The sequence below is a fragment of the Bos grunniens genome, chromosome 11 (genome assembly GCF_055505025.1).
Source record: "Bos grunniens cultivar Pamir isolate PY7600 chromosome 11, Bosgru_T2T1.0, whole genome shotgun sequence".
Classification (NCBI taxonomy): domain Eukaryota; kingdom Metazoa; phylum Chordata; class Mammalia; order Artiodactyla; family Bovidae; genus Bos; species Bos grunniens.
Genome location: NC_141175.1, coordinates 95,416,023 through 95,442,048, shown reverse-complemented (window position 1 = coordinate 95,442,048; position 26,026 = coordinate 95,416,023). Strand labels below are relative to the sequence as shown.

General features: G+C 37.9%; 1 protein-coding gene across 4 annotated transcripts in view; it reads left to right on the top strand.

The window, feature by feature from the left end:
• The window catches only part of EXOC6B (exocyst complex component 6B), a 730,532-nt gene that overhangs the window by 464,986 nt on the left and 239,520 nt on the right, over nt 1-26,026 (top strand). For all 4 annotated transcript variants that reach the window (XM_086327590.1, XM_086327589.1, XM_086327591.1 and 1 more), the window contains one exon: nt 10,043-10,222. In XM_086327590.1, coding sequence (XP_086183716.1) covers nt 10,043-10,222 — 180 coding nt within the window. The remainder of the gene's footprint in view (nt 1-10,042; nt 10,223-26,026) is intronic.

The window sequence follows — 26,026 nt, the reverse complement described above, 5'->3', positions numbered from 1 at the left end:
AAATCACTTTGCCAACAAAGATCCACACAGTCAAAACTATAGTTTTTTCAGCAGTCAAGTACAGATGTGAGAGTTGGATCATAAAGAAGGCTTAGTGCCAAAGAATTGATCCTTTCCAATTATGGTGCCGAAGAATACTTTTGAGAGTCCCTTGTATTCCAGGAGATCAAACCTGTCAATCCTAAAAGAAATTAACTCTGAATATTTGTTGGATGGACTCATGCTGAAGCTGAAGCTCCAGAACTTTGGCTGCCTGATGTGAAAAGCCAACTCATTGGAAAAGACTCTGATGCTAAGAAAGAATGAAGGGTAAAGGAGAAGGGGTGACAGAGGATGAGATGGTTAGATTGCAATGACCGACTCAGTGGACTTGAATTTGACCAAACACTGAGACATAGTGAGGGACAGAGGAACCTGGCGCACTGCAGTCCATGCGGCTGCCAGGGGTCAGACATGACTTAGCAACTGAGCAACAACACCAGCTTATGTAAGACCACATCTCTTCCTGGTAAAGTCTCTTAGTAAACCCCTCTATCAGCAATTGACAGATTATTAGCAGAAAATTAGTAAGGCTGGAGTTTAACTGAATGGTGCTATCGATCAGCTGGATCAAATTGACATTTATAGAATATTTCATCTAATAACAACATAATACATATTCTTCTCAAAAGTCATAAGAACGTTCACCAACACAAATTATGTTCTGGGTATTAAAACACATCTTAAAAATTTTAAAGAATAAAAATCATATGAAACTTGCTCTCAGGCCAAATGGTATTAAACTCTAGAAATAAATAATAGAAAGATAGATAGAAAATCCTCAAATATTTGAAGATGAACCTACACACTTTAGAAAAACACGAGTCCAAAAATTTTTTTTCAAGAGAGATTAAGAAAGACTTCAAATTATATTATATGACCCCCATGAACTGTAGCCCGTTCCTCTGTCCAAGCAATTCTCCAGGCAGCTAAACTGGAGTGAATAGCCATTCCCTTCTCCAGGGGATCTTCCCAACCCAGCAATCGAAACCCAGGTCTCCTACATTGCAGGCGGACTCTTTACCATCTGAGCCACCAAGGAAGCCTAAAATAAAGTGTAACTTATTAAAATTTGTGGCATCAGTGAAAGCACTGCTGATAGAGAAATTTACAGCATTAATCACATAAATCAGAAAATAAGAAATTTCAAAGTCAATAATCTAAGATTCTGCTTTAGGAAACTAGGGAAGGAAGAACTAATTAAATCTGAAATAGCCAGAAGAAAAGAAAGTTAGAATAGAAATCATTGAAAACAGAAAGGCAGGGGGAAGGAGGGTTCAGGATGGGGAATGCATGTGTGCCTGTGGCTGATTCATTTTAATGTAGGGCAAAACCAATACAATATTGTAAGTTAAATAATAAATAATAAAAAAAAGGAAAACAGAAAGGCGAAGGAGAAAACCAATGAAATCAAATACAGATTTTTAGAAGCATCAATAAAATTGATAAACTTTGAGTTAGGCTGACCAAGAATAAAAGAGAGAAGACACAAGTTATTAATATCATAAATAAAAAAGGGGCCATCACTAGTGATTCAGTGGATTAAAAGATTAACAAGGGCATATTATGAACAACTCTGTACCCACAAATTGATAGTCTACATAAATTGAACAAATTATTTCAAAGACACAATTTACCAAAACTCAAAAAATGATACTCTAAGTACCCTTATATCTATTGAAGAAATTGAATCAATAATTAATAGCTTTTCAAAATAGAATTAATATGTTACCAATATCCAGACTATCCAAAGTGACCTGCAGATTCAATGCAATCCTTATCAAAATGATTATTTTTAATAGTATGATATTTTTATAGAAACTTAAAAATCAATATTAAAATCTGTATGAAAGTTCAACAAACTCTGGAAATTCAAAACAATCATGAGGAAGAACAAAGCTGGAAGAATCACACTTCATGATTTCAAATTATATTATAAAGCTATTGTAATCTAAACAATATGGTATTGGTATAAAAGCAAACATATTTATCAATGAAACAGATGGGATCGCCAATACATATATCACTTGTATATATCTCCATTACATATATGGGATCTCCCATACATATATGGTCAAGTGATTTATGACAAAAGGGCCAAGAAATACAATGAGGAAAGGATAGTGTCTTCAATAAGTGGTTTTGGTAAAACTGGATAGCCATATGCAGAAAGAATGAAACTGGATCTCTATCTTATATCATAGGCACAGATTGACACAAAATGGATTATAAATTTGAATGTAAGACTGAATCCATAACACTCCTAGAAGAAAACTTAATGTGTAACTTCTTTGACATTGATCTAGGAAGTGATTTTTTGGAATTTACAACAGAAGGAAAGGCAATAAAATACAAAATAAACAAGTGGGACTTCTGTATGAAGTTATTTACAAAACAGGAACTAGAGCCACAGACATTGAAAATAAATTTATGATACCAAAGGGGAAAGGGGATGGGAGAGCTATAAATTAGGAGTTTGAGACTAGTAGATACAAACTGCAATATATAAAATAAATAAATAACAAGGTCTTACTGCATAGCACAGGAAACTGTATTCAGTATCTTGTAATAAAACATGTGGAAAGGAATATATATATGTGTGAGTTTGTGTAAACACACACACACACACACACATACTTGGCTGAATCACTTTACATAAGAAACTAATATAACACTGTAAATCAACTTTCTTTTTATTAAAGAAAAAAGCATAGATGACAAATGCTGCAAAGGATTTGGAGAAAAGGGAACCCTTGTATACTGTTGGTGGGAATGTAAGCTGATGCAGCCACTGTGGAAAACAATATGGAAGTTTCTCAAAAAATTAAAAACAGAGTTACTGTATGATCCAGCAAGTCTACTTCTTGGTATCTTTTCAAAGGAATCAAAATCATTATCTTGAAGAGTTATGTATACTCTCAAGTTCATTATTACATTAATTAAAATAGTGAAGATTGGAAACAACCTAAGTGTCTAATGGATGAATGGCTAAATTACACACACACACACACGTGCACACACACACCATACATACAATGGAATATTATTCAGCTATAAAATAGAAGGAAGGAAGTACTGCAAAAACATGGATGAACCTGGAAGGTATTATGCTAAGTGAAATAAATCAGATAAGGAAGGACAAAAACTTCATGGTGTCATTTATATGTAGAATCTGAAAAGAAGTTGAACTCATAGAAATAGAGAATAGAAAAATTATTGCCAGGACTGTTGGGTGACAGAAGTAGAGGCTGATAAAAGAATATAAACTTTCAATTGTAAGATGAATAGTTTGAGCACCTAGTGTATAACAATGTGACTGTAGTTGATTGCACTGTATTGTACTAATGGTGATTACTAAGAGAATAGGGGCTTCCCAGATGGTGCTGCTGCTGCTGCTGCTAAGTCGTTTCAGTCGTGTCCAACTCTGTGCAACCCCATAGACGGCAGCCCACCAGGCCCCGCAGTCCTTGGGGTTCTCTAGGCAAGAACACTGGAGTGGGTTGCCATTTCCTCCTCCAGTGCATGAAAGTGAAAAGTGAAAGTGAAGTCGCTCAGTCGTGTCCGACTCTTCGCAACTGCATGGACTGCAGCCTACCAGGTTCCTCCATCCATGGGATTTGCCAGGCAAGAGTACTGGAGTGGGGTGCCATTGCCTTCTCCGCCAGATGGTGCTAATGGTGAAGAACTCGCCTGCCAATGCAAGAGTCATGAGTCAAGAGTTAGATCCTTGGGTGGGGAATATTCCCTAGAGGAGGGCATGGCAACCCACCTCAGTATTCTTTGCCTGGAGAATCCCATGGACAGAGGAGCCTGGCGGGCTATGGTCCATAGGGTCACAAAGAGTCAGACATGACTGAAGTGACTTAGCATGTACACATGCTATGAGAGTAGAACTAAAATGTTCTTACACAAAAAAAGTAAATATGTGAGGTGATGATGTGTGTTAATTAACTTGATGTGGGGAATCTTTTTGCAGTGTGTCCGTATATTTAATCATTATGTAGTGCATTTTAAATATCTTGTAGCCTCTCAATTATATCCAAATTAAGCCAAAAAAACTCTATCTAATATTTAAGGGTGAAATTTCACCCCTTCTCTATAATATTTTCTAGGAAGCATAAGCAGAAGAAGTACTACCTAACTCATTGTAGGCATGCATGTATGCTCAGTTGCTCAGTCATGTCCCACTTTTTATGACTGTAGCCTGCCAAGCTCCTCTGTCCATGGGATTATTCTGGTAAGAATACTGGAGTAGGTTGCTGTTTCCTTCTCCAGGAGATCTTTCCGACCCAGGGATCAGACCCACATCTCCTGCAGCTCCTGCATTGGTAGGTGGATTCTTTCCCACTGAGGCGCCTGGGGAGCCCTAACTCATTGTATGAGTTCAGTATTATCCTAATACCAACCAGACATTGTATGAGAGGAAAACTACAGAACAGTAGTTCTCATGAACATTGATGTAAAATCCTCAACAAAATATTATTAAATTGAGTCCAATAATGTATCAGAATTATACATGACAGCCAAGTGGGATTTATTCTAGTTCTTCAAGGCTTATTCAGCATCAGAAATCAAGTAATGTATTCATCACATCAATGGGCTGCATACAGAACAATTAGATTAATAGAATCATATCAATAAATGTAGAAAATGTGTTGACAGAATCCAACAGCTATTCATGACAAAACATCTCAGCTAACTTTAATAGGGGCAGGGGGGGAAATTTCCTCAACTTGACAGAGTACATCTGCATGAGTCCTATAAATAACTTCATACCTGCTGATGAGAAACTAGAAACTTTCCTGTTAAAATCATGGAAAAAGAAGGCAGGGTTGTTCTTTCATGCCACTCTTCTTCAATGCTCAGTAAACCTTGATATCAAAGATTTACAAATTGGGATGTTTCTGTTTAGTCACTGAGTCTGTCCAACTCTGTGACCCCATGGACTGTCACCCACCAGGCTCCTCTGTCCATGGATTTCCCAGGCAAGAATACTGGAATGGGTTGCCATTTCCTCCTCAGGGGATCTTCCCAAACCAGGGGTCAAACCTGCATCTCTTGCACTGGCAGGCAGGTTGTTTACTACTGAGCCACAAGGGAAGCCCCTTAAAGATTGGGAAGATAGAAATAAAGCTGATCTCAGTTACAAATGACATGATTGACAACGTAGAAACTATAAAAGGATTAACAGTAACAAAAAGACTACTGGAAGTAATGAAAGATTCAGATTATAAAAGTGATATACAAAAGTCATTTGGTCTTTGTATCAGTAATGAATAACGCATTTGTAATTGAAAATGCAATACTATTTAGATTATCATTGAAGTAGGATAGAAATATGCATAAATCTAACAAAAAAACCAGTATCTATGTGAGGAAATCTTTAAAACTCTGATACAAAGTAGTCAAAAAAGTAAGATCTAAATAAATGGAGATATTTGATTTATAAGTATTCATGGATAAGTAGATTTAGTATTTTATGAATATATCAGTTGTTTTCAACTTAATATAAAGATTCAGTCCCAGTCAAAATTCCAGCAAATATCATTTTGTGGATATTGGCAAATTGTTTCTGAATTTTATATGGAAATGCAAAACACCCAGTACAGCCAACACAGTATTGACAGAGAAGAACAGTGTTCGAGAACTGACACTCCTTGACTTCAAGATTTACTCTAAAGCTACAGTGACAAGACAATGTGATAATGGTAAAAAATAAATAAATAATTCAATCAAAGGAACAGAATAGGTAGCCCAGAAATAGACTCACACAAATATAATCAATTGATTGTTGACATGGAATAAACTCAGTTTAATGGAAAAATGAAAAGCTTTTCCATAAATGGTTTGAAACAACTTGTCATCCACATGCAAAAGAAAAAGAAAGAAATCTAAACACAGATGTTACACTTCGAAATTGAGTTAAAATTTTGAGGATTTTTCTCCTGAAATTTTTAAAAAATTTAATTGCAGGATGATTTCTTTATAAAATGTATTGTTTTCTGCTGTACGGCAATGTGAATCAGCTCTAAGTATACATCTGTATCACCTTTCTCTTGAAAAAAAAATTTCAGTTTGAATTAAACTCAAGAAAATTTGAGCTAATTGACTTAAAGATTAACACAAAAGGGATCACAGACTTACAGGTAAAACACAACACAATAAAACTCCTAGAAGATAATATAAAGGGAAATGTTGCTGACCTTGACTATGAAACTTTTAAGGTTCAGTTCAGTTCAGTCACTCAGTCATGTCCAACTCTTTGTGACCCCATGAATTGCAGCACGCCAGGCCTCCCTGTCCATCACCAACTCCCGGAGTTCACTCAGACTCACGTCCATCGGTGAGTTGGTGATGCCATCCAGCCATCTCATCCTCTGTCGTCCCCTTCTCCTCCTGCCCCCAATCCCTCCCAGCATCAGGGTCTTTTCCAATTGCATGAAGTGGCCAAAGTATTGGAGTTTCAGCCTCAGCATCAGTCCTTCCAATGAACACCCAGGACTGATCTCTTTTAGGATGGACTGGTTGGATCTCCTTGCAGTCCAAGGGACTCTCAAGAGTCTTCTCCAACACAGTGGTTCAAAAGCATCAATTCTTCGGTGCTCTGCTTTCTTCACAGTCCAACTCTCACATCCATACATGACCACTGGAAAAACCATAGCCTTGACTAGACGGACCTTTGTTGGCAAAGTAATGTCTCTGCTTTTGAATATGCTATCTAGGTTGGTCATAACTTTCCTTCCAAGGAGTAAGCATCTTTTAATTTCATGGCTGCAATCACCATCTGCAGTGATTTTGGAGCCCCCAAAAAAATAAATTCTGAGACTGTTTCCACTGTTTCCCCATCTATTTGCCATGAAGTGATGGGTCCAGATGCCATGATCTTCGTTTTCTGAATGTTGAGCTTTAAGCCAACTTTTCATTCTCACTGAAACTTTTAAGGTGCAACAACCAAAACATGATCCATCAAAGAGAATACTAAGTTGGACTTCATTAAAATGAAAAACTTCTGCTGTAGAAAAGATACTATTAAGAAAATGAAAAGACAATCATAAAATATTTGTAAAAGGCTTATCTAATAAAGGACTTATATCTAAAATATAAAAAAACTGGTAAAACTCAATAATAACAAAATTTAAAACTGGGTTTAATATGGGTTCACTCTAAAAATGGGCAAAAGATCTGAACAGATATCACACCAAAGCATGGAAAGGGTATTATAAATTAAAACAACAGTTAGACACCATTGTATAGTTCTTAAAATGACTAAAACCCAAAATAGTAACAACAATTGCTGGAGCAATAGCAGCTTTCTCATTCATTGCTGGTGGTAATGCAAAGTTCAGTTCAGTTGCTCAGCTGTGTCTGACTCTTTGCAACCCCATGGACTGCAGCACGCCAGGCTTCCCTGTCCATCACCAACTCCCAGAGCTTGCTCAGACTCATGTCCTTTGAGTTGGTGATGCCATCCAGCCATCTCATCCTCTGGTAATGCAAAATGGTAATGTTATTTGGAAGACAGTTTGTCAGTTTCTTACAAGGCTAAACAGAAATAGTCTTCCTATGCAATTGATCAATCATGTTCCTTGGTGAGGGGTGAATTGAAGTCTTAATCCACACAAAAACTTACACATGAATCGCCACAGCAGCATTGCTAATAATTGCCTGCATTTGAAGACTACCAAGATGTCCTTCAGTAGGTGAATGAGTAGAAAAACTGTGATGCATCCTGACAATGAAATATTATTCAGTGATGAAAAGGAGTGAACTATCAAGCCACAGAAGACCTGAAGGAAAATTAACTGCACATTGTTAAGTGAATTAAGGCAATTTGAAAAGCTACATACATGATTCTCAGTATAAAACACTCAATAAAGTTAAAATTTTGGAGAAAGTAAAATGATCAATTATTTCCAAGATTTGGGGGATAAGCAAGGTAGGGATAGTTAGAGCAGAGTGGATTTTTAGGGCAAGAGAACTCTTCCATATGATTCTGACTGTAATGGTGAATACATGGCATTACCCATTTGTAAGTACCCATGGAACTGTACAACATGAATAATAAAATCTGGTGCAAACTATAGACTTTATTTAATAATAAAATATTGTTATTGGTTCATCTGTCGTAACAAATGTTCCGCACTCACTCATGGGTTTTTTAATTGGGGGAACAGGAGGGAGACAGGGATGCAGCATCTGCGAATGCTCTGTGCTTTCTGCTCAAGTTTTCTTCAAGCCAGATTTTCTAGAAAATAATGCTTATTAAAAGAAAATTTAGTAAAATGGGAATTCAAGGACAACATTAGATTATCATACAAGCAAGTAAATAAGCAAGTAATCAGAGAAATGTTCTTGAAACTGTTCATATAAGTAAACATAGTCAGTGCCTATATTAGAGTATGTAAATACCTTGCAAAATTATGCAGGTATTAAAAAGGTGAAAATGGAGAAGAGGTTATGAGTTAGCATAAAATTTGGAGGTTAGAATTTATAGGACATAGTGAATGACTATGGAGGAATCAGTGGAATCTAATATGTTGCTTAGATCTCTGCCTTGAACTGAAATGAACAGATGAAGAGTGGTTCAGTTTAGTCACTCAGTCGTGTCCGACTCTTTGCGACCCCATGAACCTCAGCACGCCAGGCCTCCCTGTTCATCACCAACTCCCGGAGTCAGCCAAACCCATGTCCATCGAGTCGGTGATACCATCCAACCATCTCATCCTCTGTCGTCCCCTTCTCCTCCTGCCCTCTATCTTTCTCAGCATCAGGGTCTTTTCCAATGAGTTAGCTCTTCGCATCATGTGGCCAAAGTACTGGAGTTTCAGCTTCAACATCAGTCCTACCAATGAACACTCAGGACTTATCTCCTTTAAGATGAACAGGTTGGATCTCCTTGCAGTCGGATTATAATTATTCTAGTCCTGGACTTGGAATAATATTTAAAGTTTCTGTGAACCATAATGCAGGAAACAATCAGTTATATGTGTCTTTAACAAGAATGGGCTTGGACAGAGATGGTGAGTGAAAGGCATAGGAGGTGATGAAATCACTCAGCAAAAGTGAGAGGATTAGAGGCCAGAAAAGTAAAAGAAAAACTATGTCCTGAAAGCCAAAAAGGAACAGGGTTATAGCAGAGAATGTTTAACAGAGGATGGTCAAGTAAGATCAGCCTGAAAAATGAATATTAGATATGGTAGCCTGGCGAATTACCCTGGACCAATCCATGTTGATGGATTGTTAGCGTTTCAGTTTAGACTGCTTTGCCCTAAATATGTTTTTCTTGGAGCCTTAGTCCCATGACACTTCTTAGCACCTTTTATATGCCACTGTACATCACAACTCTTTTAAATAGGGTTTCTCAAACTTGCTTGATTTAGGAACATTTTTTGTTATTGTTTAAGTACTTTGCAGGACTATTGTTAATTAGCCTGAAATTAAGTACTTTTCAGGACTGTTGTTAATTAGCCTGAAATTGTTAATTTTTGTAAATATGTGCCCATTTTTGGAGAAACTTCATTATAAAGAATCTAGAAAGCTGGGATGGTAACTAGTGGAAACAAAGAGCATTAAATTTGGAACTTCAGGAAACCTACAATAAGGAAAGTGAAGAGACTAGCAATTTTAAGAGAGGTTGGTATTGTCAGGAGAGAGGTTCTTGGAATCCCAGAAGAGAACAGGATCCTGAGAATGAGTATGGTTTTGATAGTTTGTTTGATAGATAGTTGAGTATAGTTTGATGGATAAGAAAGTAAAAAGGATGCAGATCGCTGAGAGTAGTGAAGGCAGTTTCTTATTTGGTAAATCTAAATAATAGCTTGTTTTGCAGACATAAAATAGAAAAGATTCTACTGAGCTTTTGGAAAAAAGAAAAATTAATGGAGACTGTAATATTACTTGATATTCTCAATTATGTTACTTAGTTTGAGATGTTTCCAAGCAGAAATTTCTGCTTTGTTTGTAATGCAATTCTGAATGATTATTAAAATTTCATATATCATAGGATGCCAGACATGCAGCTGAAGAAGAGATTTATACCAACTTAAACCAGAAGATTGACCAGTTTCTACAGCTGGCTGACTATGACTGGATGACAGGAGATTTGGGCAGCAAAGCTAGTGACTATCTAGTGGACCTCATTGCCTTTCTACGTAGCACCTTTGCTGTATTCACGCACCTTCCTGTAAGTGACAATTGCTTGTATTTTCTCCGTCATATAGAAAAAGGATTTCTTAAAATCTAGGTTGGTGAAAGATGTTTCTGCTGTAACTAGCCAGGAAGCAATGGGTATAAAATCTCACATTATAATTATCGCTTAACAATATTTACAGACTTCTTCCATCTTATTCTAAGACTTCTTTTTTTCATTGACATTTGCATTTTGTTTATTCTGGAAATGATTCCTAATATTATGTCTGCTTATATATCCCTACTAACTTCAAGGTAATTAGTACAACACATGATGGATGCCTTGGTGGAAGTAAAATAGAAAATTAGGAGTTAGAATTTTCTATATGTATCTTTTAATTCTATAATGTTGATTTAATTTTTTTTTAATATCCTCAAATTCTCTGGTAAAATTCTCCAAGATTTTTCTATTTGTCTATCTTTTCTCTATTTTCTTAAGCATATGTATCACAGTCTTTTAAAAATTAAAGTATAATTTATTTGCAGTATTATATTAGGAACTTCCTTGGTGGTCCAGAGATTAAGATTCCTTGCTCCCAATACAGGGGGCACGAGTTTGACCCCTCACTGGGGAACTAAAGATCCCACATTTCTCACAGCATAGCCAGAAGAAAAGTTACATTATATTGGTTTCAAGTTTACAGCATAGTGTTTCAGTGTTTTTACAGACTGTAAGATAATGGCTATAATTCCATGTGCTGTATGTATATCCTTGTTGCTTATCTGTTTGATACACAGTAGTTTGTGTCTCTTAACCCCTTTCTCCTGTCTTGCCCCTCCCTCTTTCCCTCTGGTTTATTGATTCCCTATTGTTTATTGATCTCTGTTTTATTCATTTTCTCTCTAATCTTTATTATTTCCTTCCTTCTGATGACTGGACTTTGTTCATCTTTTTCTAATTTTTAAAACAGTGGTGGGTTAGGTACTTTGTTTGAGGTTTTATTTATTTCTTAAGAAAGGCCTGCACTGCTGTACACTTCCCTCTTAAATACTGCCTTCTGCATGCCATAGATTTTTGGAGTTTTGTGTTTCCATTTTCCTTTATCAGAACTGGTTTTCTGATTTCCTCTTTGATTTCTTATTCAATTAGTTGGTTTTTTAGTAGGATGTAGTTTAGTCTTCACATTTGTGCTTTTCCCATTTTTCTTCCTGTAATTGATTTCTAACTTTATACAGTTATAATGGGGGAAGATGCCTGATATAATATCTATCTCCTTAAATTTGTTCTGACTTATTTTGTGGCCTAGCATGTGATCTGACCTGGGGAATGTTTCGTCTATACTTGAAAGGAAAGTATATTGTGGTACTTTTGGATGAAATGTCCTGTCAATAGCTTTTAACTGTTCAAGTGTGTTAGTTAAGACCACTGTTACATGATAAATTTTCTGTCTAGATGGTGTGTTCACTGATGTAAGTGAGGTGGTGTTGTTGCAGCCCTATGGGCTATAGTCTGCCAGGCTCCTCTGTCCATGAGATTTCCCAGGCAAGAATACTAGCATGGGTTGCCATTTCCTTCTCCAGAGGATCTTCCAGACCCAGGGATCAAACTCATGTCTCCTGCATTTGCAGGCAGATTCTTTGCCACTGAGCCACAAGGGAAGCCTAAGTGAGATGTGAAGTCCTCTTTTGTTATGGTATTATTGTCAATTTCTCCCTTCGTGTCTGTAAATATTTAGGTACCCTTGGGGTGTGCATATTAATGCATATAATATCCTTGTCTTGTATCGATCCCCTTATCATGGAATAATACCCTTCTTGGTGTTTTGTTATAGCCTTTGTTTTAAAGTCTATTTCATCTGAAGCAAGTATTGTTACCTTGGGTTTCTTATTGTTTCTCTTTGCATGAAATACCATTTTCATTTCCTCACATTCTTCCTATATGTGTATTTTACTTTGAAGTGAATCTCTTAAGCAGCATGTAGAAGGGTCTTTTCATTTAATCTGTCACCCTATATCTTTTAATTGGAGCATTTGTCCACTGATATTTAAAGCAATTATTGGCAGGTATATAGTTACTGCCATCTTGTCGCTTGTTTTCTGATTGTTCTTATAGTTCTCTGTTCATTTTTTCTTCCCTTTGTATCTTCCCTTGTGGTTTTGCTGACTTTTCTTTAGTAGTATATACCAGAGAACTCTCAGACTGTTTTGAATTTTTACAATTTGCTCTTTTTTTTTTTTTTTTTAACTATTCAGATTGGGCAATCTCCTCTATTTTACCAGATCACTTACATGTTCCTCTGTATCAATTAGTTTGCTTTTCATTTTTCCTAGTGTGTTTTTAATTTCAACTATTGAATTCCTCATTTATTATTGGGTCTTTTTAAATAGTTTCTAGTTTTTTTATTAAAATTATCACTTTGTAGATATAGTCTTTCCCCTAATTCAATTAACGTTTTTTATAACCAGTGGTTTGAATTCTTTATCAGATGAATTATTTATGTTTTATTATTTTTTCAGGTGTGTTTTCTTGTTCTTTCAATTGATAATGGTTCTTCTGCCATTACATTTTGCTTAACTTATCTGTTTCTATGAGTTTAGGTGAAACAGTTACCTGTTGTGATCTTGAAGGGGTGTTCTATGTGGCAACAACCCGATGCGTGCCCTGTGCCTTTGGTGTGAGAGCTGCATTTGATGGGAAACAAGTCACAGTGATAGCTTTCCTCAGGTTGTGCTGATAGCATCAGCTTGGTAGAGAGTGGGGCTCCAGAGGGAGGAGCCAGGGTCTGTTCCGGGTGTGAAATGGGACTTGCCCTCTGCTCAGTGGGCATCAACACTCTATGGGGGTGGGGTCTGATTCCAAATTCCTGGAACAGAAGTCCTGAGCACCTGGCCTGGGCCAGCTCTGTCCCTTTAACTATGTGTTGCCCATTTTTTCCACACTGGGAGCCTTACCTGAGTGGTGGGAACTGCTGAAGTAAGTTGGGTCCTTGGGGGCTCTTGGCTTGTGTTGATTAGAGGCAGAGGCTTAAGCCCCTCTTATGTGCTGCCTGTATGGGATCCCACATTTGTTTCCCTTACTCTGCTCTGACTCAGCCACAGGTCCAAGTCCTCGTTGTCTCTCACAGCTGATCACTGCCCTCTGTCCCAGCTCCCCCTCTCTTGTCGGGAACCACATTATAGTGTTGTTGCCTATGTTGATTCTCAGTGTGTGTCAGGAGGTGAGCTATGCTTGAGTGCTACCATGAGAGATCTGGGTTGCTTGTGATGTTCTGCTTGAGTAAGCATCAACAATGACCCCATCCCCCCACCCCTCAGGCTCCCCCAAAAGACCAGATTGCTTCTGCCTCCCAAGATCGAGTTTTCTCCCTGGTCATGACCACCCCAGATTTAATACCCTGCTGAGATGTGAATAGCCATGGTGCACTGGCTCAGCTTGGGCTGGGTCACACACTGAGGTGGTTGTGGGAAACCTGGCAGCCTCTGGAGTATACCTCTTTCCACCCTGTCTTGGGGTATGAATGTGCTCCTCATGAGTGGAGTGCAGACTTCCCACTGCCCTCCTAGTAGTGCCAGTGGCCCTCAAACCAGCCAAGAAAGCTTATCTCTCCTGCATAGGACCCCAGACTTGGGCATCTAATTTATGGCTCTCACTGCTCACTCCCCTGGTCAGGTGTCCACCTGTGTATTCCCCCTTTTACTCTGAGTCACCTCCCAGGAACACATCCTTCCTGATTACTTGTGTATTTTTCTTCCAACCTTTTTCATGCTAGATGTCTTCTGTCAGTTTCCAGTTTGTTTTCAGTGAGAATTTTTAGACTTGTAGATGTCTTTTTGGTATGTTCATGGGGGGATATGAGCTCCATGTCCTCTTAATCCACTATCTTGATCCTGCTCCTCTGCAGTTGTTTTAAACATGTTTATTAATGCATACATATAATTCACCTACATATTGGTTAGATTTGTTTCTGAGTTTTATTGTTGATATTGCTGTTCTCAGTCATATGGTCCTATCTCGTCCTATCACTTTTTGGTATATGGTAGACATTGTTTTTAAAATATGTTTTAATAGGTGTTCCAGATAATATCTTCTGCCACCAGAATTGTTTCGTCCTTTCCCATACTAAGTAGTTAAAATGAGTGGGTGGTTTGTGGTTTGAACCTCATCACCTTAATCCAATTATGAACTGGTCTGGATTGAGCTTGGGTTGCAGTTGTATTGTACCTTTGGTTTACATTTGTTGCTAGGATGTGGTTCTTCAGAGCTTTTAATGAGAGCCTGGCACATTATTGTCTCTTCAGTACCAAGAGGACTGTGGAAATTTCCACTTTTCATATAAACTTAGCTCTTCAGCTTCCTGCTTTTTATAGTCTTAAAATTTGGCTAATATCTTGAGTAGGTGTCTTACTCAGATCAGCAATTGCTAACAGTAAAAACTGTGATTGGAGACTGTCGATATCAATTCATTAATCCCTCAAGAGCTTTCAAATTGCCACCTGTGATTCTTATGAACACTCCCACTAGTGAGTTGTTTTTTCTGAAACATTGTGAAACTGCAGGAAAGCTTACTTTGCTTTTGAAAGGTTTTGGCTTAGACTTATTTTCCTCGGCTGTATAGCTTTAGAATTCAGAAAATGTCTTGAGAAAACTGGCCCTGAGATCTCTAATTTTGGCACTTCAGCCCCATGGAAGCAACAAAAATTCAGTGATTCTTTTTTTTTTTTTTTCCTCCAGGGCAGTTGCTTTCTGCCTGGACCTAACCCAGATTTTCAGTCTGTTACTACTCCTAGGTTTGTCAAATGCCTCCAGGGACAACTTGAGATCCTCAGCTCACCTTTAACAGGTCTGCCCTCTTTGCAATTTTATTCCCTTACGTTTTCATTACTTCCTTGCCTTCCGGTTTTCTCCAAATTTTTAAATTACCTTTCCTAATTTTTGGTGGAAGCACTACCTATAAAAAACTAGGCCATTTTATCTATTTTATCTTGATACCAAAGTCAGAGAAAGTAGCCCAAAAGACAAAACTATAAATTAATCTCACAATTATAAATAAAAAAATTTAGCAAATCTATTCCAGAATGTTTCAAGAAAATAATTTAGCATTAGTATGTAGGATTTACTCTAGAAATGCAGAGATAGTTTGATATTTAAAAATCTAATAATATAATTTATTATAATACTAGATGAAGGAGATAAAGTATATGATCATCTTTATGTAATTCTAAAAAGATATTATACAACATCCAGCCTGCTTTTCAAATTTTTTTAAAAAGTTTTAAATACAAGAAATATTATATTTCAGTAGCATGATAAAGAGCATCTATATGAAGTTTAGCAGCAACCAAAGATTTAACAGTGGAACACTAGGAATATTTATTTGCATCAACATCAGAAGAATGGTGAAGACATCTCACCATTACTTTAGATGCTCTATAAAATAGGGTAAAATAGAAGTAAATTTCAAATATTACAATGAGCCATGTATCTTATCATTATCCTTATGTTAGTATTGTGTGGTTGAAAACTCTAGAAAATCAACTGAAAAATAATTAGGACCAATAAAACTTTTGGTTACAGAGTACACTTAGAAAACAGGTCATCTTCTCTTACCTTTGCAATACCTTCATGGAAAATATTGTCCTAAAAGTATCCTATTTGCCATTGATGCATATTATATAAGGTCTCTGTGAGTATATTTTAACAAGTCATGTATAGCATCAGTGTGGAAAACATGTCACAAAATAATTTAAAAGATACTCTATTATGATCAGATATGTGCAGGGTTCTAGGATGAGAAAATAAGGATTGTGGCATCTGGTTTCATCACTTCATGGCAAATAGATGGGGAAGCAATGGAAACAGTGAGAGACTTTATTTTCTTGGGCTCCAAAATCACTGCAGACAGTGACTGGCCCAGAGGGAGGGTATGGGGAGGGAGGAGGGAGGAGGGTTCAGGATGGGGAACACAGGTATACCTGTGGTGGATTCATTTCGATATTTGGCAAAACTAATACAATATTGTAAAGTTTTAAAATAAAATACAATTAAAAAAACAAAAAAGACACTTACTCCATGGAAGAAAAGCTATGATGAACCTAGACAGTGTATTAAAAAGCAGAGACATCATTTTGCCGACAAAAGGTCCATATAGTCAAAGCTATGGTTTTTCCAGTAGTCATGTGTGGATGTGAGAGTTGGACCGTAAAGAAGGCTGAGTGCTGAAGAAGTGATGCTTTCAAACTGTGGTATTGGAAAAGACTTCTGAGAGTCCCTTGGACTGCGAGGAAATCAAACCTGTCAATCCTAAAGGAAATTAATGCTGAATATTCATTGGAAGGACTGATGCTGAAGCTGAAGCTCCAGTACTTTGGCCACCTATGTGAAGAGCCAACTCGTTGAAAAGACCTTGATGCTGGGAAAGATTGAAGGCAGGAGGAGAAGGAGACTACAGAGGACAAGATGGCTGCATGGCATCCCTGACTCAATGGACATGAGTTTAAGCAAACTCTTGCATATGGTGAAGGACAGGGAAACATGGCACGCTGCAGTCTATGGGGTCGCAAAGAGTGGACACGACTGAGTGACAGAACAACAAGGATGAGAATAGTAGTTTTTCCAAAATTAATCTAACTGCAGTGAATCCGAAGTAAATTTGATGGTGGTGGGTTATCTTAATAAAATAATTCTACAGTTCATTCAGAGACAAAAATGGATAATACTTGGCAAAAAAAATATGGAAAAGAAAATTAATGAGTGTAGTACCTTCGAATATAGAAATGTTATTATTAATGAAAATAATTAATATCCCTTCTACACAGGACTGGACTGATAGAATAAAGGGATAGTTAAAGAAAATATCTATAAATATTTCAAAGAATATATGGGCTTCCCTGGAGGCTCAGACAGTAAAGCGTCTGCCTGCAATGTGGGAGACCCGGGTCCGATTCCTGGATCAGGAAGATCCCCTGGAGAAGGAAATGGCCATCCACTCTAGCACTTTTGCCTGGAGAATCCCATGGATGGAGGAGCCTGATAGGCTACAGTCCATGGGGTCGCAAAGAGTCGGACACGACTGAGCGACTTCACTTTCTTACTATGTGATAAAAATGGCATTTAGCAGCTGTTACCAATGCTGTCTGCTTGTTGGGTAAAAAGAATATTAAGTCTATACCTCATATATCAAAATGAATTCTAGATCAAATGCATGTTCATATTTTTAAAAAGAAAGAAACTATGGGAAAACCAATAAAAATATTAGCAAATATATCTATAATCTGAAAGTGACTTACTCTCATAAGGATGACACCAAAGACTGAAATCATTAAGGAAAAGGTTAATAATTTGACTACAGAAAATTATTTATAATGTTCCTAAAAGGTATTAGTTAGAAAATAGAATGTAAGATTATCAGTAAAAACATTTATAGTAAATATTCCCAAAGGTTAATATCTATAATGTATAACAATATAACACATTCTTTCAATTTTAATCAGAGGAAGATACAACTTGAAGAAAAATTTGCAAAAGTTGTATTAAGGCAATCAGAAGAGGAGAAAAATCAAAGACTAATAATAACATGAATAAAGCATGTAATTCTAATAATTATAATTTATATATATATATAAACATCTATAATTTATATATATATAAACATTGTGGGGTATTTTTGCCTATAAATTTGCCAAACGTAAATAAGAAATGACAGCCTTCAGTATTTGTGATTAGTATTTCAGGAACTACGTATTCTGATACTTTGGTGGTAGGTGTGTAAATTGGTATAGTCTTCTTAGTACTTAATTTTTCAGTGTCTCTTATAAATGTTTTAAAATTTGTGTACCTATTATGCTGAAATCCCATTTATAGAAATCTAACTTAATGAACTTAATCTAACTTAATGTTCAAGCTGGTTTTAGAAAAGGCAGAGGAACCAGAGATCAAATTGCCAACATCTGCTAGATCATCGAGAAAGCAAGAGAGTTCCAGAAAAACATCTATTTCTGCTTTATTGACTATGCCAAAGCCTTTGACTGTGTGGATCACAATAAACTGTGGAAAATTCTTCAAGAGATGGGAATACCAGAGCACCTGACCTGCCTCTTGAGAAATTTGTATACAGTCAGAAAGCAACAGGTAGAACTGGACATGGAACAACAGACTGGTTCCAAATAGGAAAAGGAGTACGTCAAGGCTGTATATTGTCACCCTGCTTATTTAACTTATATGCAGAGTACATCATGAGAAACACTGGGCTGGAAGAAGCACAAGCTGGAATCAAGATTGCCAGGAGAAATCTCAATAACCTCAGATATGCAGATGACACCACCCTTATGGCAGAAAGTGAAGACAAACTAAAAAGCCTCTTGATGAAAGTAAAAGTGGAGAGTGAAAAAGTTGGCTAAAACTCAACATTCAGAAAACAAAGATCATGGCATCTGGTCCCATCACTTCATGGGAAGTAGATGGGGAGACAGTGGAAACAGTGTAAGACTTTATTTTTGTGGGCTCCAAAATCACTGCAGATGGTGACTGCAGCCATGAAATTAAAAGACAATTACTCCTTGGAAGAAAAGTTATAACCAACCTAGATAGCATATTCAAAAGCAGAGACATTACTTTGCCAACTAAGGTCCGTCTAGTCAAGGCTATGGTTTTTCCAGTAGTCATGTATGGATGTGAGAGTTGGACTGTGAAGAAGGCTGAGCGCTGAAGAATTGATGCTTTTGAACTGTGGTGTTGGAGAAGACTCTTGAGAGTCCCTTGGACTGCAAGGAGATCCAACCAGTCCATTCTGAAGGAGATCAGTCCTGGGATTTCTTTGGAAGGAATGATGCTAAAGCTGAAACTCCAATACTTTGGCTACCTCATGCGAAGAGTTGACTCATTGGAGAAGACTCTGATGCTGGGAGGAATTGGGGGCAGGAAGAGAAGGGGATGACAGAGGATGAGATGGCTGGTTGGCATCACTGACTCGATGGACATGAGTCTCCGTGAACTCCAGGAGTTGGTGATGGACAGGGAGGCCTGGCGTGCTGCGATTCATGGGGTCCCAAAGAGTCGGACACAACTGAGCGACTGAACTGAACTGAACTTAATGAAATTTCCTTCATGGCTTATAGCCTTGATGTGATGAAGTGATTTGTGTAACTCAGTGAAGCTATGAACCATGCCATGCAGGACCACCTAAGACGGATGGGTCATAGTGAAGAGTTCTGACAAATCGTGGTCCACTGGAGGAGGAAATAGCAATCCACTCCAGTATTCTTGCCTGGAAAACCCTATGAACAGTATGAAAAGGCAAAAAGATGACACTGGAAGATGTTGGAAGGTGTCCAGTATGCTACTGGGGAAGAAAGAAAAGTGAAGGAAAGTGTTAGTTGCTCAGTCGTGTCTGACTCTTTGTGATCTCATGAACTGTAGCCCAGCAGGCTCCTCTGACCATGGAATTCTCCGGGCAAGAATACCACAGTGGGTAGCCATTCCCTTCTCTAGGGTTTCTTCCCAATCAGGGATTGAACTCAGATCTTGTGCATTGCAGGTGGATTCTTTACTATCTGAGCCACCAGGGAATCCCCGGGGAAGAGCTGAGGGCAATTACTAATAGCTCCAGAAAGAAGGAGGTGGCTGGGACAAAGCAGAAATGACATTCAGTTGTGGTTGTGTCTGGTGGTGAAAGTAAAGTCTGATTCTGTAAGGAAAAATATTGCATAGGAACCTGGAATGTTAGGTCCATGAATCAAGGTAAATGGCACATGGCCAAACAGGAGATGGCAAGATTGAACACTGACATCTTAGGAATCAGTGAATTATTAATAAAATGGACAAGAATGGGCAAATTTAATTCACATGACCATTATATCTACAACTGTGGGCAAGAATGCTTTAGAAGAAATGGAGAAGCCCTCATAGTCAACTTAAGAGTCTGAAATGCAGTATTTGGTTGCAACCTCAAAAATTACAGAATGATCTTAGTTCATTTTCAAGGCAAACCAGTCAACATCTCAGTAATCCAAGTCTATGCCCCCACCACTGATGCTTAAAAAGCTAATGTTGACCTGTTCTATAAAAACCTACAATACCTTGTAGAACTAACACCAAAAAAGATGTCCTTTTTATCATAGGGGGTTGGAATGCAAATAGGAACTCAAGAGATACCTGGAATAACAGGCCAGTTTGGCCTTGGCATGCAAAATGAAGCGGGGCAAAGACTAGCAGAATGTTGTCAAAAGAACACATTGGTCATAGCAAACACTGTTGTCCAACAGCCCAAAAAATGACTCTACACCTGGACATCACCAGATGGTCAATATTGAAATTAGATTGATTCTTTTCTTTGCAGCCAAATCTGCAGAAGCTCTATGCATGCTTGTGTGCGTGCTAAATTGCTTTAGTCGTGTCTGACTCTGTGCTACCCTATGGACTGTAACCTGTCAGGCTCCTCTGTCTATGGGATTCCCAGGCAAGAATACTGGAGTCGGTTGCCATGCCCTCCTTAAGGGAATCTTTCAGACCCAAGGATTGAAGCCAAGTCTCTTTCATCTCCTGTATTGACAGGCACGTTCTTTACTGCTAGTGACATGTGGGAAGCCCTGGAAAGGCTCTATACAGTCAGCAAAAACAAGAACTTCAGCTGACTGTTGTTCACATCAGGAGCTTCTTATTGCAAAATTCAGGCTTAAATAGAAGAAAGTAGGGAAAACCACTAACCATTCAGGTATCACCTAAATCAAATCCCTAATGATTGTACAATGGAGGTGATTAATAGGTTCAAGGGATTAGATTTGGTAGGCAGAGTGCCTGAGAAACTATGGATGGAGGTTCATAACATTGTAAAGGAGGCAGTGACCAAAGCTGTCCCACAGAAAAAGAGATGCAAGAAGGCAAAGTGGTTGTCCAAGGAGGCTTTGAAAATACCTAAGGAAAGAAGAGAAGCAAAAGGCAAGAGAGAAAGGGAAAGATATACCCAACTGAGTGCAGAGTTCCAGAGAATAACAAGGAGAGATAAAAAGGCCTTCTTAAAGGAACAATGCAAAGGAATAGAGGAAAACAATATAATGGGAAAGACTAGAGATTTCTTCAAGGAAATTGGAGATATCAAGGACGCTTTTCAGGAAAGAATGGGCATAATAAAGGACTGAAATGGTAAGGACCTAACAGAAACAGAAGAGATTAAGAAGAGATGGCAAGAATACACAAAAGAGCTATACAAAAAAGGTCTTAATGACTGGGATAACCACGATGGTGTGGTCACTCACCTAGAATCAGACATCCTGGAGTATGAAGTCAAATGGGCCTTAGGAAGCGTTACTATGAACAAAGCTACCTGCAGTGATGAAATTCCAGCTGAGCTATTTAAAATCCTAAAAGATGATGCTGTTAAAGTGCTGCATTCAGTATGCCAGCAAGTTTGGAAAATTCTGTGGTGGCCACAGGACTGGAAAAAGTTAGTTTTCATTCCAATCCCAAAGAAGAGCAATACCAAATAAAGTCCAAACTAGCATACAGTTACACTGATTTTACATGCTAGCAAAGTTATGCTGAAAATCCTTCAAGCTAGACTTCAGAAGTACATGAACTGAGAACTTCTGGATGTATAAGCTGTATTGTATAGCTGTATTATATAAAAGGCAGAGGAACCAAAGATCAAATTGCCAACATTTGCTGAATAATGGTAAAAGCAAGGGAATTCCAAGAAAACATCTACTTTTGCTTCATTGACTTTGCAAAAGCCTTTGACTGTGTGGATTACAAAAAACTATGGAAAATTCTTAAAGAGATGGGTATACCAGACCACCTTACTTGCTTCCTGAGAACCCTGTATGCAGGTCAAAAAGCAACAGTTTGAACTGGACATGCAACAATGGACTGGGTTCAAAATTGGGAAAGTAGTATGACAAGGCTATATATTGTCAGCCTGCTTATTTAACTTATATACAGAGTACATCATGCAAATGCCAGGCTGGATGAATCACCAGCTGGAATTGAGATTGCTGGGAGAAATATTAACAACCTGAGATGTATAAGACTCTGATGCTGGGAGGGATTGGGGGCAGGAGGAGAAGGGGACGACAGAGGATGAGATGGCTGGATGGCATCACCGACTCGATGGACGTGAGTCTGAGTGAACTCCGGGAGTTGGTGATGGACAGGGAGGCCTGGCGTGCTGCGATTCATGGGGTCGCAAAGAGTCGGACATGACTGAGCGACTGAACTGAACTGAACTGAACTGAGATGTATAGATGATACCACTCTAATGGCAGAAATTGAGGAGGAACTAAGGAGCCTCTTGATAAAGGTGAAAGAGGAGAGTTAAAATGCTGGCTTAAAATTCAACATTCAAAAAACTAAGATCATGGCATCCGATCCCATCACTTCATAGCAAATAGAAGGGAAAAAAGTGGGAGCAATAGCAGATTTTATTTTCTTGGGCTCCAGAATCACTGTGGATGATGACAGCAGCCATGAAATTAAAAGACGCTTGCTCCTTGGAAGAAAAGCTATGACAAACCTAGACAGAATATTAAAAAGCAGAGATATCAGTTTGCTGACACAAGTAAGGTTTTTATATAGTCAAAGGTAAGGTTTTTCCAACAAATTATATATGAATGTGAGAATTGGACTCTAAAGAAGGCTGAGTGCCAAAGAATTGATGTTTTCGAATTGTGGTGCTGGAGAAGACACTTGAGAGTCCCTTGGACTGCAAGGGGAAGGAAATCAAGAATAAATATTCATTGCAAGGACTGATGCTGAAGCTGAAGCTCCAATACTTTGGTCATCTGATAAGATGAGCTGACTCATTGGAAAAGACCCTGATGCTGGGAAAATTTGATGACAAAAGCAGAAGGGGGCAGCAGATGATGAAATGGTTAGATAGTATAAATGACTCAATGGACCTGAATTTGAGCAAACTCAGGGAGATGGTGGAGGACAGAGGAACCTGCGTGTTGTAGTCCATGGAGTCACAACGTGAAAAATGACTTAGTGACTGAACAACAACAAAAAGAAAGTTAATGAAATAACCATGGATGTATTATAAAATTAAGATATAAATATGTTCACCATTGCATTACTTCCCTGGTGGCTCAGACGGTAAAGTGTCTGCCTACAATGCAGGAGACCTGGGTTGGGAAGATCTCCTAGAGAAGGAAATGGCAACCCTCTCCAGTATTCTTGCCTGAAAAATCCCGACAGAGGAGCCTGGTGGTTTATAGTCCCTGGGATCACAAAGAGTTGGACACGACTGAGTGACTTCACTCACTTTGTATAGTAAAAAGTTGGAAATAAATTAAAAATCTAGTAACAGATGTACTAGCTAAATAAATTATTATATATTCACATAATGTGATGTCAGTGATTCACTAAATTAATGTAAATGATATTTACTTATTTAAAAATATGTTATTTGTCTCTTAATTTGAAACTTGAGATTACTTTTCAAACTGGTTGGAGAGAAGGTGAAGTCCAATGATGTTTTTGATTTTAACTCCAGATTACTCTTTTATTCTTAGATAAAGAAGACTATAACCATAAAAGAAAGGACATCCCTGCAGTCTGGTTGTTAGTACTTGGCACTGTCCTTGCAGTGGCCCAGTTTCAATCTCTATTCAGGGAACTAAGATTTTATTAGCCTTATAGGATGACCAAAAAAACACCCAAAATACAAACAAAAAACTGTAACAATATGATCTCATTTTTATTAATATAATTATAGGGACATTATTCATTATTCATAGATACTAATGTGTTATAAAATACATTGATATTAATGTGTAATAAAAAACTAGAATTAAATTACTCTCTAGTTTAACTGTACTCTGTATAGTCTGTGACTTTTCCCTTTTGTTCATCTGTATTAAAAGTTTTTTTTTTCCCGTCATGAAATCATGAAATGTTTATAATCCTGGGTTGGTGGAAGGTCATGTTTAGAATCTTTCTCAGTATATTTTATTATTCTCTATCTCAAGATTATTTTTTGATAATTCATATTAAAATATTTTTATTAATGAAACATTATTTTTAAATGTGTTTCATATTTCAATAGGAAAGTGGCCAGCAGTATTTTGGTCATTATGTCTCCCCCAGTATTGTACAATTCTTTGACTGAGATTTTGGAGTATCATAAGGTAAAAATGCAGTATGTCAGGAGAAGGCAATGGCACCCCATTCCAGTACTCTTGCCTGGAAAAACCCATGGACAGAGGAGCCTGCTAAGCTGCAATCCATGGGGTCGCTAAGAGTCGGACATGACTGAGCGACTTCACTTTCACTTCTCGCTTACATGCATTGGAGAAGGAAATGGCAACCCACTCCAGTGTTCTTGCCTGGACAATCTCAGGGATGGGGGAGCCTGGTGGGCTGCCATCTGTGGGGTCGCACAGAGTCGGACACTACTGAAGTGACTCAGCAGCAGCAGCAGCAGCAGCATGCTGTTCTTAGTGGCCAAGTCGTGTCTGACTCTTTGTGACTCCCATGGACTGTAGCCCACCAGGCTCCTCTGTCCATGGGGATTCTCCAGGCAAGAATCCCAAAGTGGGTTGCCATGTCCTCCTCCAGGGGATCTTCTCAACCTAGGGATCAAATGCAGGTCTCCCACATTGCAGGTGGATTCCTTATGGTCTGAGCCACCAGGGAACCCAAAGAATTCTGGAGTGGGTAGCCTGTACCTTCTCCAGGGGATCTTCCTGACCCAGGAATTGAACCAGGGCCTCCTGCATTGCAGGCAGATTCTTTACGAACTGAACTACTGGGGAAGCCCCCAAAATACTATACTTCTAGTCAAAACCATGCTGTACAGGTGTTCTCGGTGTTCAAATTTCTTTTTATTTTCTGTTTTTAAAATGTAACAAACAACTTATACCAAGTGTTATTGTTCATACATGCCATATAATACAGTGGTTCTATATATACAGTAACTATCATATGTCAATACCATACTTACTTCAATGTCCAGGCCATTTAGAAGTAGTACTTTGAATTAAATTCATGTTTGTCTAACTACAGGTACACACTTTTTCCACTTGTGGAGTTGTAATCTTTGTTATAGGATTATATTGTAAGTATTTAATTGAGGGTATTTTTTTCATTTTTGTTTATTCTGAGGTGCCATTGCTTCCTAAATATTATACAGTAACCTCTCAGTGTAGATTCAGTTGATCCTACTGTTCATAATCACCTTACCACTTACCACTAATAATTGAACTCAGGTAGTTCAGAGTCCTGAATCGTCAATATCACTTTCATAATTGCCCTATTTTTTTCTTGTCTAATACAGAGATGTCTTTCTGAAGCCATACTTTAAAAACTTAGTCATATTGACCAACTTTGTATTCGATAAAATAAAATTAGTATGACTTTATAAAACTGCCCCTTGTTCTAATTTTTCACAGCGATCACTCCACACTTATGTTCATGTTCCCAGCATGCTAGATAACTTCTTCGTGGAACTTTATTTTAGTAAAATGTATTAGCAAAAATAGCTGTGTCTGAGATTCACTGTAGTGTGTTATTAGTGAACAATGAGAGAGGAAGGAGCTAGGTATTTCTGAGAAAGTACCAGGGTTACCTGTCTTTTCATAAATATAAATACTTCTTTTCATTTAAAAAATTCCCTGATAAGAGTGACTCTATGTCAAAGAGGGATTGAATGATATGAAATATTGATATGGAAAGAACTGTAAAGAAAAAAAGCAAAGACTATCTTGTTCTTTTACACTTTGAAATCCCCAATTTTTCTTAGTTCTCAAAGATGTTTTATCACCACAATAGCAACAAAGCTAAAGGGTATGTCAGTGACTGACTGTGTGTGTGGTGGAGAGGGGAGATGATGTCCTGGATTAGATTTATTAGATGGTGAATGATCAGGGG